We start from the raw sequence: 19,498 nt of genomic DNA on the forward strand, positions 1-19,498 counted from the left end.
GAAGTTAAAACAGGATCTTCTGAGAGCACCAGAAATTATAATATTAACATATTTATAAAAAGGCACGTATAAGTGTCAAATAGAAGGAAGCAAACACAAATTTAGCACAACATAAGTGGAATGTACATTACATGCAGAGACAATGCTCCTGGTTGGTGCTGAGCCTTTGCTCTGGTATGATATCAAAACATTGCCAGTATCAAACCATAGGTCAATACTTAATTCCTTCCAGAGAGCATTTATTTTAGTGCCCCCTGGTGTCAATATTATCCCTTTTATTATTTAACTGGCATTACCAAGGAAAGAAATATACCTCAGAGTTAAATTATTCCAATAAAATCTTTTTGCAATACTAGGTTGCCTTCCATGTGCCCAGCTCCACTATTTGACTAAGCAAATAAAAATACCTGTCAATACAGCCAAGACACATTTGAAACATCTCACATAGATGCATTAGGCTACGATTGCACTTCTGTAACAGAATGTAAAACAGGTTTTGTGGCATTAATAAAACTTTTCTAGTGCTTAAATTCTGGTACTGAAATGCAATAAAACTACTTGCAAGTAAAACTTGTTTTCCTGACATCATTGGTGGGTCACCTAAACAGCTGTGAACCTTTGCAGCAGGAAATATTCTGCTCCACCAAAGATACCCTATTCTTTCCAATGCTTCATTACAATCAGTGAGCTTAAATCTGAGAGCATTCAAAGAAACAGTCAAATAAATTGAAAGACACAATTTGACAATCCAACCTGTTTCTGCTGAAACTTTTAAAGGTAGTTTTATTTTATAAACAGATGTGAATACACACTGTGAATACAAGGTTAATGGTGTCTCTCTCTCAGGTCTGCTGTACTTCATGAGCAGTACTTCATGAGCTGGGGACCTGCTGACGCAGCCCAGGGTCTGCGTGGACAGGACTGTGCCAGGCAGCAGGGAGATCTTCCTTAAGATCCTGACTTAGGAGGGTATTTCAAAGTGGTAAACATGCCAAGTGCTTCAGAATATACAATTATATTCAGCATTTTGCAAAGAATGGACCAACTAATCAACAAAAAATGTCATCAAGTGCTAAAAGGTCAGTAAACTTGCCAACAAAAGTTGGTTTAATAAGTGCTGAATTTTCCCTGAGAGAAATTTGTCAGAAGCCATGAAAGACAAAGACCTGCAACTCAGGACACGTGCAGAAAGCCATCTCAGGTAATAGCCATGTCTATTTCAGTGACATCTGGGGTCAGGCTTATTTTCTCACATTTCTGTTATTTAAGCGAGAGCTTCATCATGAAGGATCAATCTTTATTTTAAGATCATAGAAGCATTTTGTATTTGTCAAACGTTGCAGGAGCCCTGCTGATCAATCGCAGTAACACAATCAACTCCTGACATGCCTTCAGCACCGCGGCAATGCCAGGAATCAACAAAGGCAGGTGGCACGAACCGCAAGGCAGCGAAATGAATGCAATAAACTATCATTTTCCTGAATGCGTTCTCAGAATCAAAATGTAATGTAGACACTTTCATCTGAGGGTTCCTACAACAAAGCAATGAACCGCAAAGGTGAGGACAGACGTTTGTCTGGCCCCACACTTCCCAGGCCGCACCCCACCTGTCCCGATGGCCGATTTTCTCCTTTCCCCACAGCTATGGTGTGGCTCCACACGGCAACATCTGGCAGGGCAGAAGGAAGGACCCAATGGGCTTTGTTTCCTTCTTCTTTAAGGAAGCAGATTTTCAGATGCTGATTTGTTGAGACCGAAGCTTTTCGCAGAAACGCTGTGGCTTCTACTGAATTTTTCATGAAAGGTACTTCCCAGGGTCAAGTCCTAACTTCCAGCTGCTCTCTGAGATCAGTCTGAGAAGAGCTGAGACCAGAGACTCCTGCATCCCATGAGGGCTCTCCAACCACTGAACCAATCCCTTCCTCTAGTCTGAACGAACGCAGAATAGCTGCAAAAGGAGAGCTTGAGAGAAACTGGCCCAGGAAGCAGGTGTAACACCAGGGACACCACATGACAGGACCCTAGGTGCTTATTTGCACCAGATTTGTGCATGGCAAGGAGTCAAATCTTCCCACTAAACTTTGAAAGACCTTTCGTTATCCAAACTGTGTTGGTATGGGCGGTGGGGCTCCGAAAAACACTGAAAAATAGGTTGTGGTTACTTCCCAACTCTGACCCTGATGGAGGCCTCTCATGAACAGGACAGGAGATTGTAAACTAGAACTGCTTATGGCTCCACTTTCCAAATTACAAAACATAGCCACAGTCTCACCACTGAAACAGCAAGCGTCTTAGCACGCAATGAATAATGCAACACCTTGAGATAATGCAGTAAACCTCAGTCTTGGGCTCAGTTTCTATCTGAGCTGTCACAGGTTTAAGATGACAGAAGAAAATCGGTATTTGTATCTTAGCCTGGCCATGACAGCACTGTAGACATCTGTAATAGTGATTTTTAACATTTTGAGCAGAAGAGTTTATTTAAATGTAATACCAAGTGAACGGGCAGAGTGCACAGCACTGTGATTCACAAGGGTGCTCAGCCTAGCAATTTATCTGCATGACCTCTGACCATGGAGATAATAGATGCTTGCTTAGGAAAAGTGTTTGTTTTAGATCACATTGACCATATTCATTTACATGTCCACTACATAAATGTTATACAACATGAATTATTTATGTAAAACACTGACTTGCCATAATTGCAATATTTACATTTAATATCAGTTCAGTGCTTTGCACATGCCTATTGAATATTGAAACCCTAAAATACTGATTTCTATGTCAATTGTAATTCTTCGTGTTAGCTACTTCATTTTTAATATTTAATAGGCTGAAAATGACAGCCCTGCTTAGCAAGACAGTCCACATTAAAAAGTGCCAGAAATTCTCTTTACAGTCCCTGTCTTGTACTGAGGTCTTCTAGCACAGAAGCTACACCTATAAAAATGTGGATTATTATGCAATGTTGGCAATTTAATTCTATACCAGTTTCTTACAGAAATAAACCCACTTCATGTAGATTAATTATCAAAAATGAAAGTAATAAAATCAGTGTTCTAGATGTGACATTTTTTAAATGAGAGGTCTGAGTAACAGTCTAAAAATATATTTTTTAAAATTGCAATACACCAAGTATTCTTGCCTATGATCTCTTGTTGATACCAGCAAATCCTTGTAACTAATATTCTTCAAAGAGCAAACAAAGCATGCAGTCAAGGGTTTGAAAGAAGCAAAACATTAGTCCTACAAATCTATTTTTTCTAATATTCAGGTGCTTTGTTGATGTATTTACTGACAGCTACTGCATTGTAATACTTAGCATATAAGAAACCCAAGCTGCACATTTCTGCAAAACTCTTGAATGTTTTTCATATCAACTAAATCATTTCAAGAAAAAGACTTGAAATTCTACTGAATAATTTAATAAAAACCACACCGAGTACCCAATCTTCTGATTCTATTATTCCATTATTCTATGGAGTTGTTACATTAGATTTATACCCAAATTACTGGCAGCAGCAGAAATAACCCTTTAAACGCTTCTTTTTCACCAAAAGAGAAATTGCTTTTCCTTATGTTCAGGGAAGAGACTAAAACTATCCAACAGAGGGCTCCCAGTAGCTGTTCAAAAGCTTAATTGAGAGTCAAACACATGAACTCTTAACATATACATGCAAATCAGCATGCTGTCATTTTAACAACCTATTCTGTATGCACTATAGGCACGCCTACACCCAAATTGTAAATTTGTAAAAGCACACAGTATAATCACCCAGGAAGTTCCTTGTGATAATTTGTATTCTACTGAAGTAAGTTAGCATGGCTTCTTTAAACTGTGAAAAATCAGTATATTTTTAAATAGTCTTCATACAAATGCAATTATTTCTTTTTTTTTTTTTTTTCCAACTTCTTTACATGCACTTGAGAAAAATGCTAATAAAACCATGTGTGGAGCACAGTTTGGCTTCCACATGCCTCTGAGGCAAGGCAAGAGGTAGGGGCAGAGACACAGCCTGGGCAGGCGCTTGTGCACTCAGAGAAAGCGCTCCTGAAAGGGGTTAGTGGGAAGGGAACAAAACTTACTCAAGACACTTGCTAAGAGCTGGGTCCCAAACTACTCATGATATCAGCAGCTGCTCAGACAGAGCTAGACCAAGCCAGGGTTAACACAGCACAGTACTGGAGACCAGCTAGTGAGCACGAGGCTTATCTTGTACCCCAGTGAGCACAACCAGGCTAACCTTGTCATCCTGTTCTTCCACTAGGAAAGAGATGATTAGGTCAAGCTGATCTGAGCACCTATTCACTAAGATCCAATCTACACCTAACAAACTTGATCTGATCAAGACGTGAGGCTGGACCATTTCAGGAAGAGGGTACTTCAAACTGGGTTAATCCTTGCTTTCTTTGTTGAGATGGCTACTATGTAGAGCTGCTGCCTGCAAGAGCTTCTATTTATATACTTCAGCCCTGAGTTCTCCCAGCAATATTATCCCCCTCACTGTTAAATGTCTTAATTTTAAGTACAGGACATTGTAATACATTGTGGTGTATCTTCTCTCAGTAACATAAGCTGTGATTTCCTTTAGGCTACATGTTGTCTTTTTTTTTGCAAACATAATCAAATGCCACAGTCAATACAGAAGCACGTTGGTGTGCCCTACCTGTTCAAAAGAAACCTCATAGATTATTACCTATCCAAACACAACGTGATCAATAAGTCAAAGCTATTATACTGCAATAAATTAGTATTAGTATTTGATTGATTGAGTAAACTATTCACCACAGATGAATATAATACATAAACTATTGTACAATAAGCTTTTAAAGATTTTTTACAGTATTAAAAAGAAACGTATCTGTAATTAAGTGCACTCTGCAGTCTCTGTAGATGTACCAGCTTTTTTAAAAAACTTTTGAGAACCCTGAGAACCAATTTATTTCCCACAACAGCTTCTGAGCCTATGATAATACTCATTTGCTTTCCTCCACATCTTTACATCCAACTGTGAAAATACATACCTGCAGTCTCTTTGCACATGCTACAAAAGTAATCTAATACATATCCTCCACTAAATATCTGTGATTAACTCCTCCGGAACTAGTTTTGTCCTTTTACAAATGTAGGTTTTTTGATCAAAGTCCTCAGAGGTGAAGTACAAAAGCTATATTCTGCTCTGCTACACACCACACAATTAGGTTTGTCTTGAAATTTATAGTAACGTCTTTGGTGATTTTATTCACACTGCTTTTATCTGCAGCGATACTACAAAGCATGTGGAATGTAATACAAGTGCAGAGAAATGTGCGGTATTTGCAGTCATATTCTTGCGATGTTAAATTCTAAGGATTTATTTTTTTATTTTATTTTATTTTTTTGGGCACAATCCAGGACTAGAAGCACCCTGACCTAACCTGAACTGAGCTGAGTTTGATCACCTCTCATGTTCAAAAAGTCCATTTTCAGGCTAGGGTGTCTGGGTGCATGAAGGCACTTGGAATATATCGTCTACATTACAATTTTATACCATTTTTCTTAAAAGTAGTGAACACCCTCTCAACCCCCGACCATCAGAGCTGAGGTTTGGATCTGAATTTCAAAAGCAAAATTAGATTCCAATTTTTACAAGTGTCCTTATTTAAATTACAGTCACTTCTTAAACTATATTCTCATGTGCCGTTGGAACAGAGCAGTTTGAAAACAATATCCCATTCCCCTTCTACTGGGGATAAAGGTATACAGAACCTTTGGAAGAAACCAGAATAGCCTGGCATGCAAAATTACATGTTGTTTTAAAGATTAGACCTTTTCTCCTTATGCAGCCATCATTTTACTAATTAAGTCCAGGAGTACATATATTGAAAAAAAGCCAGCAGTGTAACAAAAACATCAGACAAGCTCTAAACCTTTACTTACCACAAGTCTCCATCTTCAATAGTCTTATCATTTGGGGCTCCAGCGTGCCCATAATGTAGAACAGATGAGTTCTCCCCACTAGGTAAAAAGAAAATGCAGCATAATTAATGCAAGAAGAAACATTAAAACACACAACATGAGAACGAACATTGTAAATGTGACATTGTAAACATGTAAACATCAGTGCCTTTGTATATTAAGCATGAAATGTTGCAGTCTGTGAATACTGCCATAGAATCTGCCAAGTCATGGGCTAAGATAACATTCTGCATCTCACTCAGCTGAAATAGGTACAGAACGGGCGTTTTACTATTCTGGCTGCAAGACATGACCTTTCTGCAGAAGGAACTCAGCACAGTTCATAGAAATACTTTGCAAATCCATGAAAATGTCAAGAAAGCAATTATGTAAGTGTAATTTTTCAAGCTGTACCTATTTATTTCATTCTGGATTTTTTTTTAATTATTGATACATTTCCCTATTTAAGGTTAAATATTCTGAGGCATAAAAGACAAGTTTCCTCTGGAGAAAAATCTGAAGTATTTGAAATGCTTTACAAGTTACTGGGGCTGGAAAAAATCAGCTGTCCAAGTAAACAGTTCCAGTTCACCTCTGGCATGGCTATGTGTGATCTCTGCTGGAATGAATTCACTGCACACTGCTAGAGGAACATTTGTGATATGTAATGTCAGCAGTAATATCTGGCACAAAACCCATCACTCTATTTTCATCTCTTATTAAAATCACCTTATAAAGAAAAGATTTTTATTCTTGAAAACCCTTTAGACTAAACTGCTGACTCACAGGAATAAAACATCTCCAGAGAAGGACAGACCTTTGTTCTGCACTTCTAAAGCTCCGTGATCCACTCAGTGACCTATATTTGGTCTTGGCATCCCTCTCTTGTCTACTGTTATTCCTCCAGGTCTAGCAAACGTCAGTTAAAAGACGGGTAAAGATCTCAAGCTCTACCTTTTACTATTCTCCTCAGACAGATGTTCTCTCTCTTCACAAAGGTAGAAAAATTATATCATAGCCAAAAATACATGTGTTGGAACAGGGTTGCTGTGGCATCACTCTGACCCCTCAAGATGACTTGCCAGTCTATCTCACTCTATCAAAGCTGTATTGGTCATCCTGCTCAAATTTAATTCTTTCAGTTATGATGGCAGAATAGCTTCCTATTTTAGGTAGAAGGAATCAGAGGCTCAATTTCAGTGAATCTTGTTGTACCTGACGTCAATGTGCCATCTGACATACATCTCATATTAGACTTCTGATACGTGCAATTACAAACCCAGTAAATATGCACTGTATCCAGAAAGAGCTTACTTTCAAGATACCTTCACAGTACTTGTGATCATTTAGATACATAACTGAGCGTTAATTCATTCAAATATAACAATTCCATAAGCAAGGATTATGGAGGAGAAAGCAGATGCCTTCTTAAATCTCCAAAGGCTCTCAATCCAAAGGGCTGGATCATGTCAGTAATTTCAAAGTAGTAACATTTTATCTCTATTTTTTAGCAAGTAGGAAATCAGTACATACTAAGGCAGTGAGGGACAACATTTTAGAATTGTAGGAATGATTGTCTGATAGGAAGTGTATTTCTTATACAACATTGAAAGGAAAAATTAAAATTGCTAAATAAAGAGTTAAAAAAAAAAACACACACAGAATTAAGGCTATGACAGATTTGCTTTGTAATGTTAGTCCAATGGCGTAAGCACATTTTTACAACTGGCTAGTAGCTGGCTGCTTTTTGCTTCCTGGCCGCCTGAGCTGAGAACCTACTCTGTCATGCAGATAACTGAAAACAGCCCCGTAAAACCTGCATACAAGATGAAGACACAAGTGAGCCTCCTTCTGAGATTTCCTGTCTCCTGGGCATTTGTGGAATAGTTTCTTTTGGCCACGATTGCAGCTTTCCATGCCAGGACGCTTTCAAATTTAGTTTGCTCTGCATGAAAAAAATTATAACTGGACAACAGAGTGAAATCCATGGAAAGGCCTTCTGTGTCAGGCTACACGTATGGCAAGAACTGGGTTTCCAGCCTTAGCCTTCTGCTTCCACAGGCAGCTGACAGCATCACAGACAGCTCCTGCCTCTGCTTTAGTCCATCAGCACTGACAAGAGGATGCAGCATCATGTGCTGCCCGAGGAACTGCTTCCTAGGTAGAGAGCTATGATTCACGGGAGACAGGGAGGGAGCACTTGGAAGCAACTGGAACGACCTTGGTGCTATGCATGACACTGTGAATCCACATGCTTGGTTTTTAAGGAAAAACACAAAAATAAAACATTCCCCTAAGTGGCATCCACACACATGCTCCACAGCAGTTTGTCAGGATTTTAGCTAGATATACTATTCCTTATCTCTTTCTAAAAATAGGGATAAAGGAATAGAAGCAGATAGCATATGCATGCATTTATGATCAACTTAAAAAAAATTATCATGAGGCTTAAGGGCATGACTTCATGCTAACATATTTGCAGATAACTTGTTTACTTATCATCATATGCTGGCACTCTCAGTGTTATATATCATACCAGCTGCATAAACAAGTCATATATTCAAATATGAGTACAGCACGAATGTTTTCAACAACAGGCATTCCAAATACAACGATGAGGGATTTCCTTTGCACAGTTTAACGTAAAGGTTTTAGTTTACAAAATATTTCTGTAAGGTTCGGCACCAACTGTTACAGAAGATGCATGAAAATCTGTTTTTCTCCACCGTTACTTAAGCATTAAGCAGCACAATCTTTCTTGGCATTGGAAACTCCCTATCTTTCATGCAAATCTTGGCTCTGTAGCATAAATGGGATTGTACCACAGAGAGAAGCAGCTGGTGTGGAAGACCAGATACCCACACCATATGCATTCCACTGTTTTTGTCTGAGGCAAGCGGGGTGAGAGATCTGTTTACTTCAGGCTGGCTCTAGGCAGGCCCCACGGACTGGACGCCCGTTAGCAACTGAGGCACGAGAGATCTGCTCCCGAAAGCTCCCCCAGTTGTTTGTCAACCGAAAGAAACCCACAGTGTAAACTCCAGGACTGGTTCCTGGCTCAAACCGAAGCCCCGTAGGAGGGCAGGGGGGAGCTCTCACCTCAGAAGGGCAGGGTTGGCCTGGGTTACTGCACCTGTGTGGCCACCTCCGGCCTGCTGCTGCCGGGCGGTGCACTCAGACCTCCCTCAGGGGAAGCACCTTCACCTCCGCCTCAAGATGGAGGCAGGGAAGATGCCTTAGGAGCAAGGCCACAGAAACTTCACTGCAGTGAAGTGTACCCACAAGGTAAACGTTACAGCTAACCAGGAATTGCTTGTAATGATTGTCTGACTTTCCAGGTGGCTTCAGAACAATTAAAACACCCTCCCTACCCCCGGCACTGGCAAAGCCAACAAGCCTTCCTGTAAAAAATATTTATTTTCTTTCCAAGGAGTAACAGTTGAAAGGCCTCGTGTCAGAGTGCCAAAGCTGGGGTTTCAAAGGAGGTGCTGTGGGGAGGTGCTGACCACCGGGAGCTCTGCTGCCTTCCTGGAGGCCAGCACACCTCCAAAAACCACCACATGTGGGGATGTCAGTGCCTGCCTTCAGGCAGCCCAACTGAAAAATACTACAAGAGTTTTCTACATATCTATTTTTATTCCTTTAATAATTTGCCTCTAACTGGTGCCAGACATGTTTGTTGCAGAAAGAATTATGTGAAGCAGCAGAAAAGCTGCAAATTAACACCACTGAGAATGCGAACAGGAGGAAGAGATTCAGATTACCAGAGAAGGAAAAAACAGGCCCCAAAAAACACTTTAAATCAGAAAGCTCTCAAAATGAGGGAGCGGAAGAAAGAAAGAAGAAAAATGTCAGCAACATTTTAAGAACAGGATTAAACTGAGTATCAAACATAAGAAAAAGTGCAGCTATTATCTCTACATTAAGATCTAAAGAAAAACCAATAGACCATGAACTAAACAAGCAAACTATTTCCATCAGGCTTTAAATAATAGAGTCAATCTAGTGGGAAGTGTTAACAGCCTTCTCTCCACTTTTTCACCTAAGAGATTAATTTTTTTCAAGTTGGATTGAAAAAGAAGGAAAAACGGATTCAGTAAGTACCCTAACCTTATCTAAAAAGCTTTATTTATGATGATCCTCAGACAGAGAAACATGTTTTATTGGACTGCATCATTTGTAATCACTGGTATCATCTGGTGAGAGCTGTAATCTGCCTAGAGGCATCTATCTAGAAGATCTGAACCTACACCTAAGATGGCACAACACCAGATAGCAGCTGACCACAGCCTCCATGGTGGTTGCAGAGATACTGGTGCCTTGTCACCAGTGGGTGCCATCCATTGTAGGGTCACAGGATGCACTGTGCGTGTAACTTAACCTTTCTTTTCCTCTCTAAAAATGGCTACTTGGTACACTAAGGCACTGCAATAAGAAGTTCATTAGCATTTAAATGCTACTTTGAAGTCAACACTTTGGAAATTAATGTTAAATATAATCCAATTACATTTATCAGTACTATTCTTATTTAATTGCACTTATGCAACATCTGTTTGCACTTCAAACTGCTTACAAGTTAACAATGTTAGAAAGCATTACTAACTAACTGCAGGACTAACCCAGCTAGGTTATGACCAGTAATAACACTAACACATTTGTTGTTATTCTCAACTGATTGGAGAGTGAATATATAGAAGTGAATACATGAAGCACACTTGGTCACACTGAATATTCAGTACCTGTCTCCTGCAGAGTGCAAACACTGGACCAAGACTGCAATAAATGCATGCACCCAAAGCATACCAAGTGATTTCTACCTGAAATACAGTATTGATTACTCTTGTTTTCTGGTTTAGTGAGCATCTTTCTTAAAACCTGAATAGCAAACATATTTTAATTAAAAACATGATTGTCTTCTATGGAAATTATTATCAGGCCTGTAACTAGAAAGAAAGATCCTGTCAAAATATCACACTTTTAAGTGCTGGGAAAACAACAGAACTCAGCATGAATAGAATAATACATAACTATTCAAAAACCCTAATTGCAAAAGCTATTTTTAATCTCAAATATAGTTAAGTGTAGTATTTACAATGACATTTTCATAGTAATTAAAAACGTCCATTACTTCTGCCATTATTATGCTAATTGAATTAATCAAATAGATCTACTTTCCTTTCATTAAGTCCTAGCTTAAAATGGTTAATTTTATTCATTCTTACTGCATCATTCAGAATATAGCAATTTATTGACAAAGGCCTATTTATTTATTTATTTATTTTTAAATCCAGTCTGTCTCTACTTTTGATAGTAGCGGTAGGATACAACACCATCTCCCAGCTAAATAACAATAACACGCCATATCCCAGCAAATCAGGATACTGTTTGGATTTCAAGGCATTTCAAGGTCACTAGGGGTTTCTATAGGTTTAGCAATGCCATCCCTGTTTCTAGCTTCCGCACCCAAATCAGATCCTGCAGCACAGGTTCTGGTTTGCTCTAAGTAAATGTGAAACCTGTATGGCTGTGGAAAACCATACACTGAGACAACTTGATTTTACCATCTCAGCCTGTAACAATACCACTGAGGTGAAGTCTCACTGCAGTGTCACATTAATTTTCAAGTTATATGATGGTACTTAAAACAGAAAACTTTTCCAACAATTTAGATGCACAATTTGCCATAAAACTACTCATACTGCAATTTTGCATATAAATTGAAAAAATTGCATTTACAAATAACCAGTTGAGTAAACCACAGAAAGAAGCAGAGATGCTAATTGTCCTCATTACCCCCAAAGCAATATAATACTATAGTCATCGTCTTAGAAATTATTTTTTACAATAAACCTATGTGAATTCAGGCAAATGCTTGTGCATAGCAGTAGAGCATATATACCAACAGGTATGCCTCATCTGTCATAAATTTCTGATCAGATTTATTCCAGTGACTACATAAGATTAATCTCTGCATACAGTAAATAGCTGTCCTTGACACATACCCTACACTAATCTCTTGAAATTCTTTGAAGTAAAAGCGTGTATTTTTACAATTGCAGGGAGAATTTTTATATTATTTTCTCAAATATAATAGCTTCAACTCCAGCTGTTCAGCAAGAAGAGAGAGAGCAGAAAAAACTTCAAAAATTCACCCCTGAAAATTAGTTTTAGTGCATCCTAACATTCTCAAAGAAGTTTGAAAGCCATATGAAATACTTAAGGTCTAATACTTTTCAAAGAAAGTATTTGTGAACAATGGAGAATAGCTCTAAAGCCCTTCTTCATAACGCTGTTTAATAAAAAAGCCAATTGTCACGCAGATGTGAGCATAAATGGAATCTTGGCAGCAACAGCGCTCATTGTGGAATCTCTTGAGTGTAGCAGAATCTGTAACGGGGTTATTTCTTTAAGACACAACACTTGCCACCTTTCTCTTGCTTCTGCAGAGGAAACAATTCAAAACTCACTCTGTTGGCACTCACAAACACATCACATGCCAAAAAGGAACAATTTTACAAATATCCAGTGGGAAACAGACAATAAACATTGCAATAGCTCAGTATAAACCATCGACTTACCTGCCACAGATGCAAGTGTAGGAAGTATGGCGCATGCCACCTCGAGTATAGCAATAGTGTTGGAAAAGGCTGCAAAGAAAGAAAGATGGTAATTAACAATATATTCAATATATTCAAAACTACCACAAGACAGAGAGGACAAGTCTTGCTTCAGTACAGCTGTGTTGTGCAAATCTGTGATCTTCCCCTGCCCAAACAAGGGAAATAAAAAATTCAACACAGATCCCACTCCACAAGATAACATTAGCCGAAGTCCCTGACAACCTACAAAGAACACTGCAATACACAAGGGATGGAGAAGGGAAGCAGAGCAGTTGCGTGCTCTTGAACATTACTCCTGTTGAAATGACATCCTGTTGGAGGAGCTGTTTGGCCTCAAAAGCACTGAAATATTTTCATCCTTACTGTCTAAGTCCCCTTCACATAAGGGCAGATGTGCCCAGAGCACAATTAATATAGGATTAGGTGCTTTAAGAGCTAAGAGCATATCATGGATCCTTTTATTCTATTTGAAATATGCTCTAATTACAATCCAATTCCCTTTAATACTGAATGGATTTCAAAAACTCATTTGTTGTAATACTGAAATCATTTCATTAACACAGAGTGATAATGGTGCTATTCAAAGAATAGAGATGTTGTGATTTTGTCCTTCTGCAGAAGCAATCCGCAGAACACAATTCAAGTTCTTTGAAGGATATTAAAGACATTATATGCTTGCAAATCCAAACCAGATTTTAGAATTACACAAAATTACAGTATTTAAAGAAACGAAACAAAACATACAAATAAATCACACAGAAAAAGAAAAACCTGCATTTAAGGACATATGTATAGGCAGACGTGTTTTAGAAGATTCTTTTCTGCTAAAAATGTTTTGGTTTTACAAGTCAAAACCACTGATTTTTCATTGCCCCAGAAACCAGTAATTGCAAAGAGTATGTCAAATGACTGAGGACCTAAGGAGAAACTCTGACACAGTGAGAGCATAGCACAGAGAACTAAATTTGGCTCATGAAACGTATCATCTAAAACATCATTTGCTCTGGTGCAGACAGTTCACCAAACAGACACGTCACATAGAGGTGAAGTTACAGGTTTGCTCCTTCCTAGCACACTTGCAGACAAGGTTTACTCTACACAACGTGATACTATGCACAAACATTTTGCAAAACAACATATTATACTGTTATATGTGTATAGTTATGTTCTAGGAAGCAACTTCTAGCGTATTTATAGACCTTTCACACTAAATGATTGGATTAACTATCTCCTCTAGACAGCAACTTTCAGTAACATTCTAAAGAGCTTTAAAAATGAAATAATGAAGGTTGTAAACATCCTTCCATCATCGCTGATGCTGGGATAGGAGGGTTTATTTTTCCATATGACAACTGATCACATATTCATGGTTGGAATTTATATGAAGCTGTGCAGCAGAGTAACGGTAGTCACCTTTTGCAGTACTCCCAAATTAGCAGTAAAAAGTAGTAAATAAATTAAGACAGGCTTCATATAATCCAGCTGTTGCCTGAGCTTTATTTCCGTTTTCTAAAAAAAGTAAACCTGGCTGTTTCATCAAACATTATGGACTTTCTTTTAAGAGTGAGTAGTTGTTTATGTGACTGAGCTGAAGACAGCGTAACTTTGCCAGGTAACGAGTCTTCTGCTACAAGAAGTAAAACTACTCACACTGCCGTGAATTTACTTTTTCAGGCTATGACTCATCAGACACATGTTCAAGCAGCTGGCAAGAAATTCATCAGTGCTATCAGAGACAGCTAACATCCTTGTATAACATGTCCAAGGTAAGTGAAGGATCACATATCCCTTTGATGGTAAACGTTGGCTTTTCAAAGCTAAAAAAAGAACAGATGCAGAATTATAGAAGCTGCCAGTACTTTGTAGTTAAAATCCTCATTCCACTGAAGTCAGTGCAGATCCTGCCGCTAAACTTCATTACACCAGGATTTCACTGTCTACATGCTACAAGAATCTTTATCAAAGAATCCAATACAAAAGTGGAAGTCTGAAATAGCTGTACAGAATATCATTTCATCTGGTGCTCCACATATATTGCAAACACTGCATCTTGAACTTTGCTTGGTCTATCTGATTGGAGGATACATGTATGTTTAGGCAGTTTTATGTTGGTGCTGGATGCTTTGCCATGAGTTTTTAATGCAGCCAACGCAGATACAAGTGTTAAGGACCTCTTTCTTTTCTCCTTCTTTCATGTGTTTCAAAGCTTTTCTGTCATGTTTTATACAGTATTTCCCTGGAGGCTGTACATATTACTTATCATACACATACTATCTCACTCGTGTATACCGATCAGCCATTGGTGTACTTACATGTCAGATGTTACCTTTTGAACGCACATCGATTTGTTTGAGATGGCATGTTCTTTCCATTGCTTTGAAACAATATTTTTTTCCCCTTTTCTTTTTAAATATAGGAGTACATCCTGGTTTTGGTACCAAAAATACCATCATCTTTAACTGAATGACAGTATTTTAATGGAGTTTAAAGTTTTAATAAAACTGTGGTTTTTTTTCTTCCCATTAACTTAAAAAAGAGCAAACTACCCCCCATTTATTCAAGCATATCTCACATGAGTGCTCTTGCCCCCCACCCTTGCAAATTTGCTGAAGTATGTTTTCATTTTATCCCCACTGCTCTGACAAGTCTTGACAACATGGGTCCATCATCATTAGAAGTAACAGAAAAGTATATAGTTGGCATTTTTGAGATGTTAAGGAGTATTGCATACATCCAAACAAACCTCCAAAATGCTTGAAAAATCACTTTCACAGATCCTCCTAAAAAGCCATTGAAGTAAAATCTGCTACAATCTTTCTGACAAATTACACAAACCACTCTGACAATGATGCTTGTGTGTCTTAAGATCATCTACAGTCCAGTTTCTGCTGCTGTCTAATGCGTTCTGACAACTTCAACCAGACCTGCACCAGGAATGCAAACTGAATCCAATAACGAAGTTTAATTTTAACAGTTTTCCTAACTTAAATGGATTCATGGAACAAAGGCATTTAGGGCAGGAGGGGCAGTAACAATCTGTAATGACTTCCCTCACACTTCTTATTTCCAGATATTCCTCATCACTAAAATAAAACATATTCACATATACTCTGCCAAGTGTGAATTTTATTTCCCAAAAGAAGTAAATAAGTAATGTCTAATTTGAATTCTTGTCGTTGGCTCTTCTCTAGTCATAATAAATATTCAGAAGACCACCACGTTTTATACTTCTCAACTATATACTTCCAAAACCAAGATAATTCTAGATCAGAAAGCTTCGACTTCTAAATAAAAATCCAATTAAGTAACGTGGTCTGTGTGCTGCAAAAGAGGTAACAACTGTAATTGCAGGGAATGCATTAAGTATGAAGAAAAAGAACGACAAAGAAGGAACAGATAGTGGTGAGAATATCCAACAAAATACCCAAATTGCTCAACACATGCCTCAGTGGCATGTTCCGATGCTCCTGCTTCCCAAGCCTTGCATCCCTGGTAACTACAGAGAGGTGCTGCAGAACAAGGTGTGCACTTTGGAGTGGAGGAACAGTTACTCCTTCAAACATTTCCTACAACAGATGACCAAAACCACTAAATAATCCTGCTCATTATTTCCAGACACTGGAGCCACTTCAAGAACACCTGCTGGATACTGGTAGCTCAGAAACTATTTTTTTTTTTTTTTTTCTCTTTTTTTTCAGACTATCAGGGAGATCAGCTGTCATAAACTTAACTTTTCTTGTGAAGCATACAATACACAGAAGAGTCAAGGACACTCTTGGGTCAGTACCTCATTAAGATGTTTGTACTGAAAATACATTTATTTATATTTTTTTTCCACAAGTGATCACTCACTGGCTTGAGGATGTTTCAGATCCACAATAATTTCCTCAGTGAACCTTTGAGAAAGTTGCTTCCTAATAAAAAGAAACCTTTACACACTTCAGAAATATTATTCTTTCAACAGAGCCCTTGAGACTTGCCTTGAAATGCAAGCAGGTGGTTTTGAACTATGAATTGGAAACCAAAGCAGCTTATGGGAATTTGGTACAGAACTCAGAGGATTTTCTGTATTTTTTTAATATGAGTACAGTTGCAAGACACAGGTGAATATCTATTAGTTATCTGTGAACTGAATTACTTTTGAATTACAACTATATTGTGCCCTTATGCTTTTGTACAGTGTCAATATCAAGAATAGCCATGAGACAGGCTAAAAAAACAAAGCTTTTTTAAAGAATTCGCGAAAGGCCAAATCTTCTAAAGCTGTTCTAATTACACCAGGACTGACAGCCATTCTTTTGATCATTGAGACATGTAAGTACCTTCACATGAAGGAGCTGTAAAGGCCAAATAACATGCAACTGCTAAGCCACACTTGAAACAATTTGTCCACGATACCTGAAGTATTTCTACCTAGCACCAAACTAGGTTGGAAGAATTAACTGCACACACAGAAAGAGGAAGTGTCCATTATAGGGGGTAGCAGCTGATCAGTGGGTATGTGCTCAAGGTGAGCAATGCTTTGTTTAGTCCCACACTAGACACAGTGAGGTTCTCAAACACAGGGCACTTCCCTTTGTTATACTACTTTTCTAACGTCACTCATTTTCCATGGGCAAAAAGATGCTTTAAGGTTTAGTTTATCTAATCCTAATTGCATAGAGTTCACAACACAACACTGCACTATTGCAAAATGTGTCCAAGGTTGTTTCAATACAAAAAAGTCAGAACTCCATTGTGAGAGAATGAAGAAGGGACGTGAAGAAGAAATCCAGGTTACTATTTGTGAGCAAAAGGTGGATTAAAGACTTCCATCTGACCAAGGAGAATTAGTGCTCTGAGCTTTCTTCTACATCTCAGAGACAATATCGTTAAAGATTTTACAAAAGGCAATATTGTTAATCTAAGTGGTCTACATGACTGAAAATTGCTTAGAACTGAACTTACTGTCCATAAATAACAGGAAAAAAAAATACTTCTCTGCACTGACTTCTAAAACCTAACTATTTATACTACTTCTGATTTTCTTTTTTTAAATTCAAATCGTTGGTTGGGCTGTTTTGCCATGGAGTGGAGCTGTTGAAGCTTATTGTTAGCCAGAAATACTGAAAGCAGCTATACTTTGAAGCATTACAATTTACCATTGCCCTAATTTGCACCATACACAAGCAGAAATAATGTGACTTTTTTTGAAAAATGTTGATTGTTCCGAATTCCAACATCTAGACTCTGTTGTCATTTTTTGTATGTTTACTTCAACTAAGTTATTTTTATTTATTTGCAGCAAACTCAAGATAATAATAGGTGCTTAGAAGAGAAAAATGTTATTTGAGTTCAGTGGGGACGGAAGAACTTTAACTTTAGTAAGCAGGTATGACATGAAATTGGTAGAATATTAATGTAACTACAGTGCAGAACATCTATTATGAAATAAGGAAAAGCTGTGTAAAGCAGCATAGAAGTGAATGGTCTCACCTTGGTAATCAAAAATTCATGTTGGTATTTCTAAATGTGCTACTTCTTTCTACTGAAATGGATGACAAGCCAGAACTCGGTGTAAGAACGGAGGGCAAGATTACCCCCAAATGCAGATATATTTTAAGCATACAAAATGACACAGATCAGAAGGGATGGCATTCCTTCAGGAAATGAAGCCCACTAAGGCACAGCCATTTCACCAGGCATTAGTGCTACCTGGAAACCAGAGACACATTAAACAGGAAGTCCATAAATAATACAAGCCCCAGCACTGTCACAAATGTCATATACAATTTGCAATGATTGAAGGTAATTGATAATCTCAGTTCAAGAACAGAGAGTTTAGGTGAGGGGTAATTAGCATTTTAATTGTATAATTGGGAATTACAAATTACCTGTCTTACTTAGAGAATAATTGAGGAAATTATATGACATTAATTGATACTTCAGCTTTTTTGAAGAAAATACACAGGTTGGCGATTTTAGAAAAACTGGACTTGCATTTTCTCTCTCAGACCTTTTCTTTGTTTTTAACTTTCACAGCCATCCTTTTATTACAAAAGCTAACTGTTCCATATGAAGCAAGCTTTCTCCCATCACTTTGCAAACCTAAAATTTATGATTTTGGTCAGGAAGCAAAGAAACAACATGATACTATGATACAGCAGCAGTTTAATAATGTCTGTGGAATTATCTCCCTTTTGCCACCCCAGAGAGATTGATAAGAGTTTCTTCTAACAGCTCTGTTTGAGTATAAATCCAACTTTTTTTTTTTTTTCCTAGTATGAGGAAAGGGCAAACATTTTAACAAATGCAGTTTTAAAGAGATTCATATACCTACCTCTCTCTGCTTCCTTTGTATTTCATCTAATTCCACACAGATGCAACATTTTTCCACCCCACTCCAGAAATTCATCAAATTATGTACTATCACAGAAGTTTTGCTAAACCATTTCATTACCAACACTCAAATGAAAACATTAGTTATGTAAATGTTTAACTCCATACCCAACTACTTATTTTCCAGAAGCATGGCAAGACAACTGAACAGGTACACTTAGAGATAGGACAGCTACCAGAGTGTGCTGTAAACACACCTTTCAATGAGTCAGACTTGAAAATTACATTCAGGAAGCATTTTAAGAAAGTCTTCAATATGGTTGTCAAATTATTATTTTCACAAAACTCTTTCAACTCTACTTGGAAAATGCATCTGTCAATTGTCAGAATAGATTTGTCTGCATAAAAAATGGTTGACTTATAGATTGAAATATTATGACAACTAATGAAATCCTTACAGTTACTGCTTGATAGAAATTCAGCTGATTAGGGTATTCATAGTATCAACCTGCACAAATTTTAATGTTAATTCTGAAAAACTTGCAAGTCAAGGTGTACATGCCTTTGGTTTTTTCACCTGTACAAACTGAAACTGCTCCAACTTTGTACTACACAGGTCTCT

The 19,498-nt window shown here is 37.9% G+C and overlaps 1 protein-coding gene across 1 annotated transcript in view; it reads right to left on the reverse strand.

Annotated features, from left to right (window-relative positions):
- PEPD (peptidase D) overlaps positions 1–19,498 on the reverse strand; it is a 134,472-nt gene that overhangs the window by 47,359 nt on the left and 67,615 nt on the right. The window contains exons 10-11 of the mRNA XM_032195659.1: positions 12,517–12,585; positions 5,921–5,998 (exon numbers count right to left, since the gene is read on the reverse strand). Coding sequence (XP_032051550.1) covers positions 5,921–5,998; positions 12,517–12,585 — 147 coding nt within the window. The remainder of the gene's footprint in view (positions 1–5,920; positions 5,999–12,516; positions 12,586–19,498) is intronic.

This window comes from Aythya fuligula, chromosome 12 (assembly GCF_009819795.1).
Source record: "Aythya fuligula isolate bAytFul2 chromosome 12, bAytFul2.pri, whole genome shotgun sequence".
NCBI lineage: Eukaryota > Metazoa > Chordata > Aves > Anseriformes > Anatidae > Aythya > Aythya fuligula.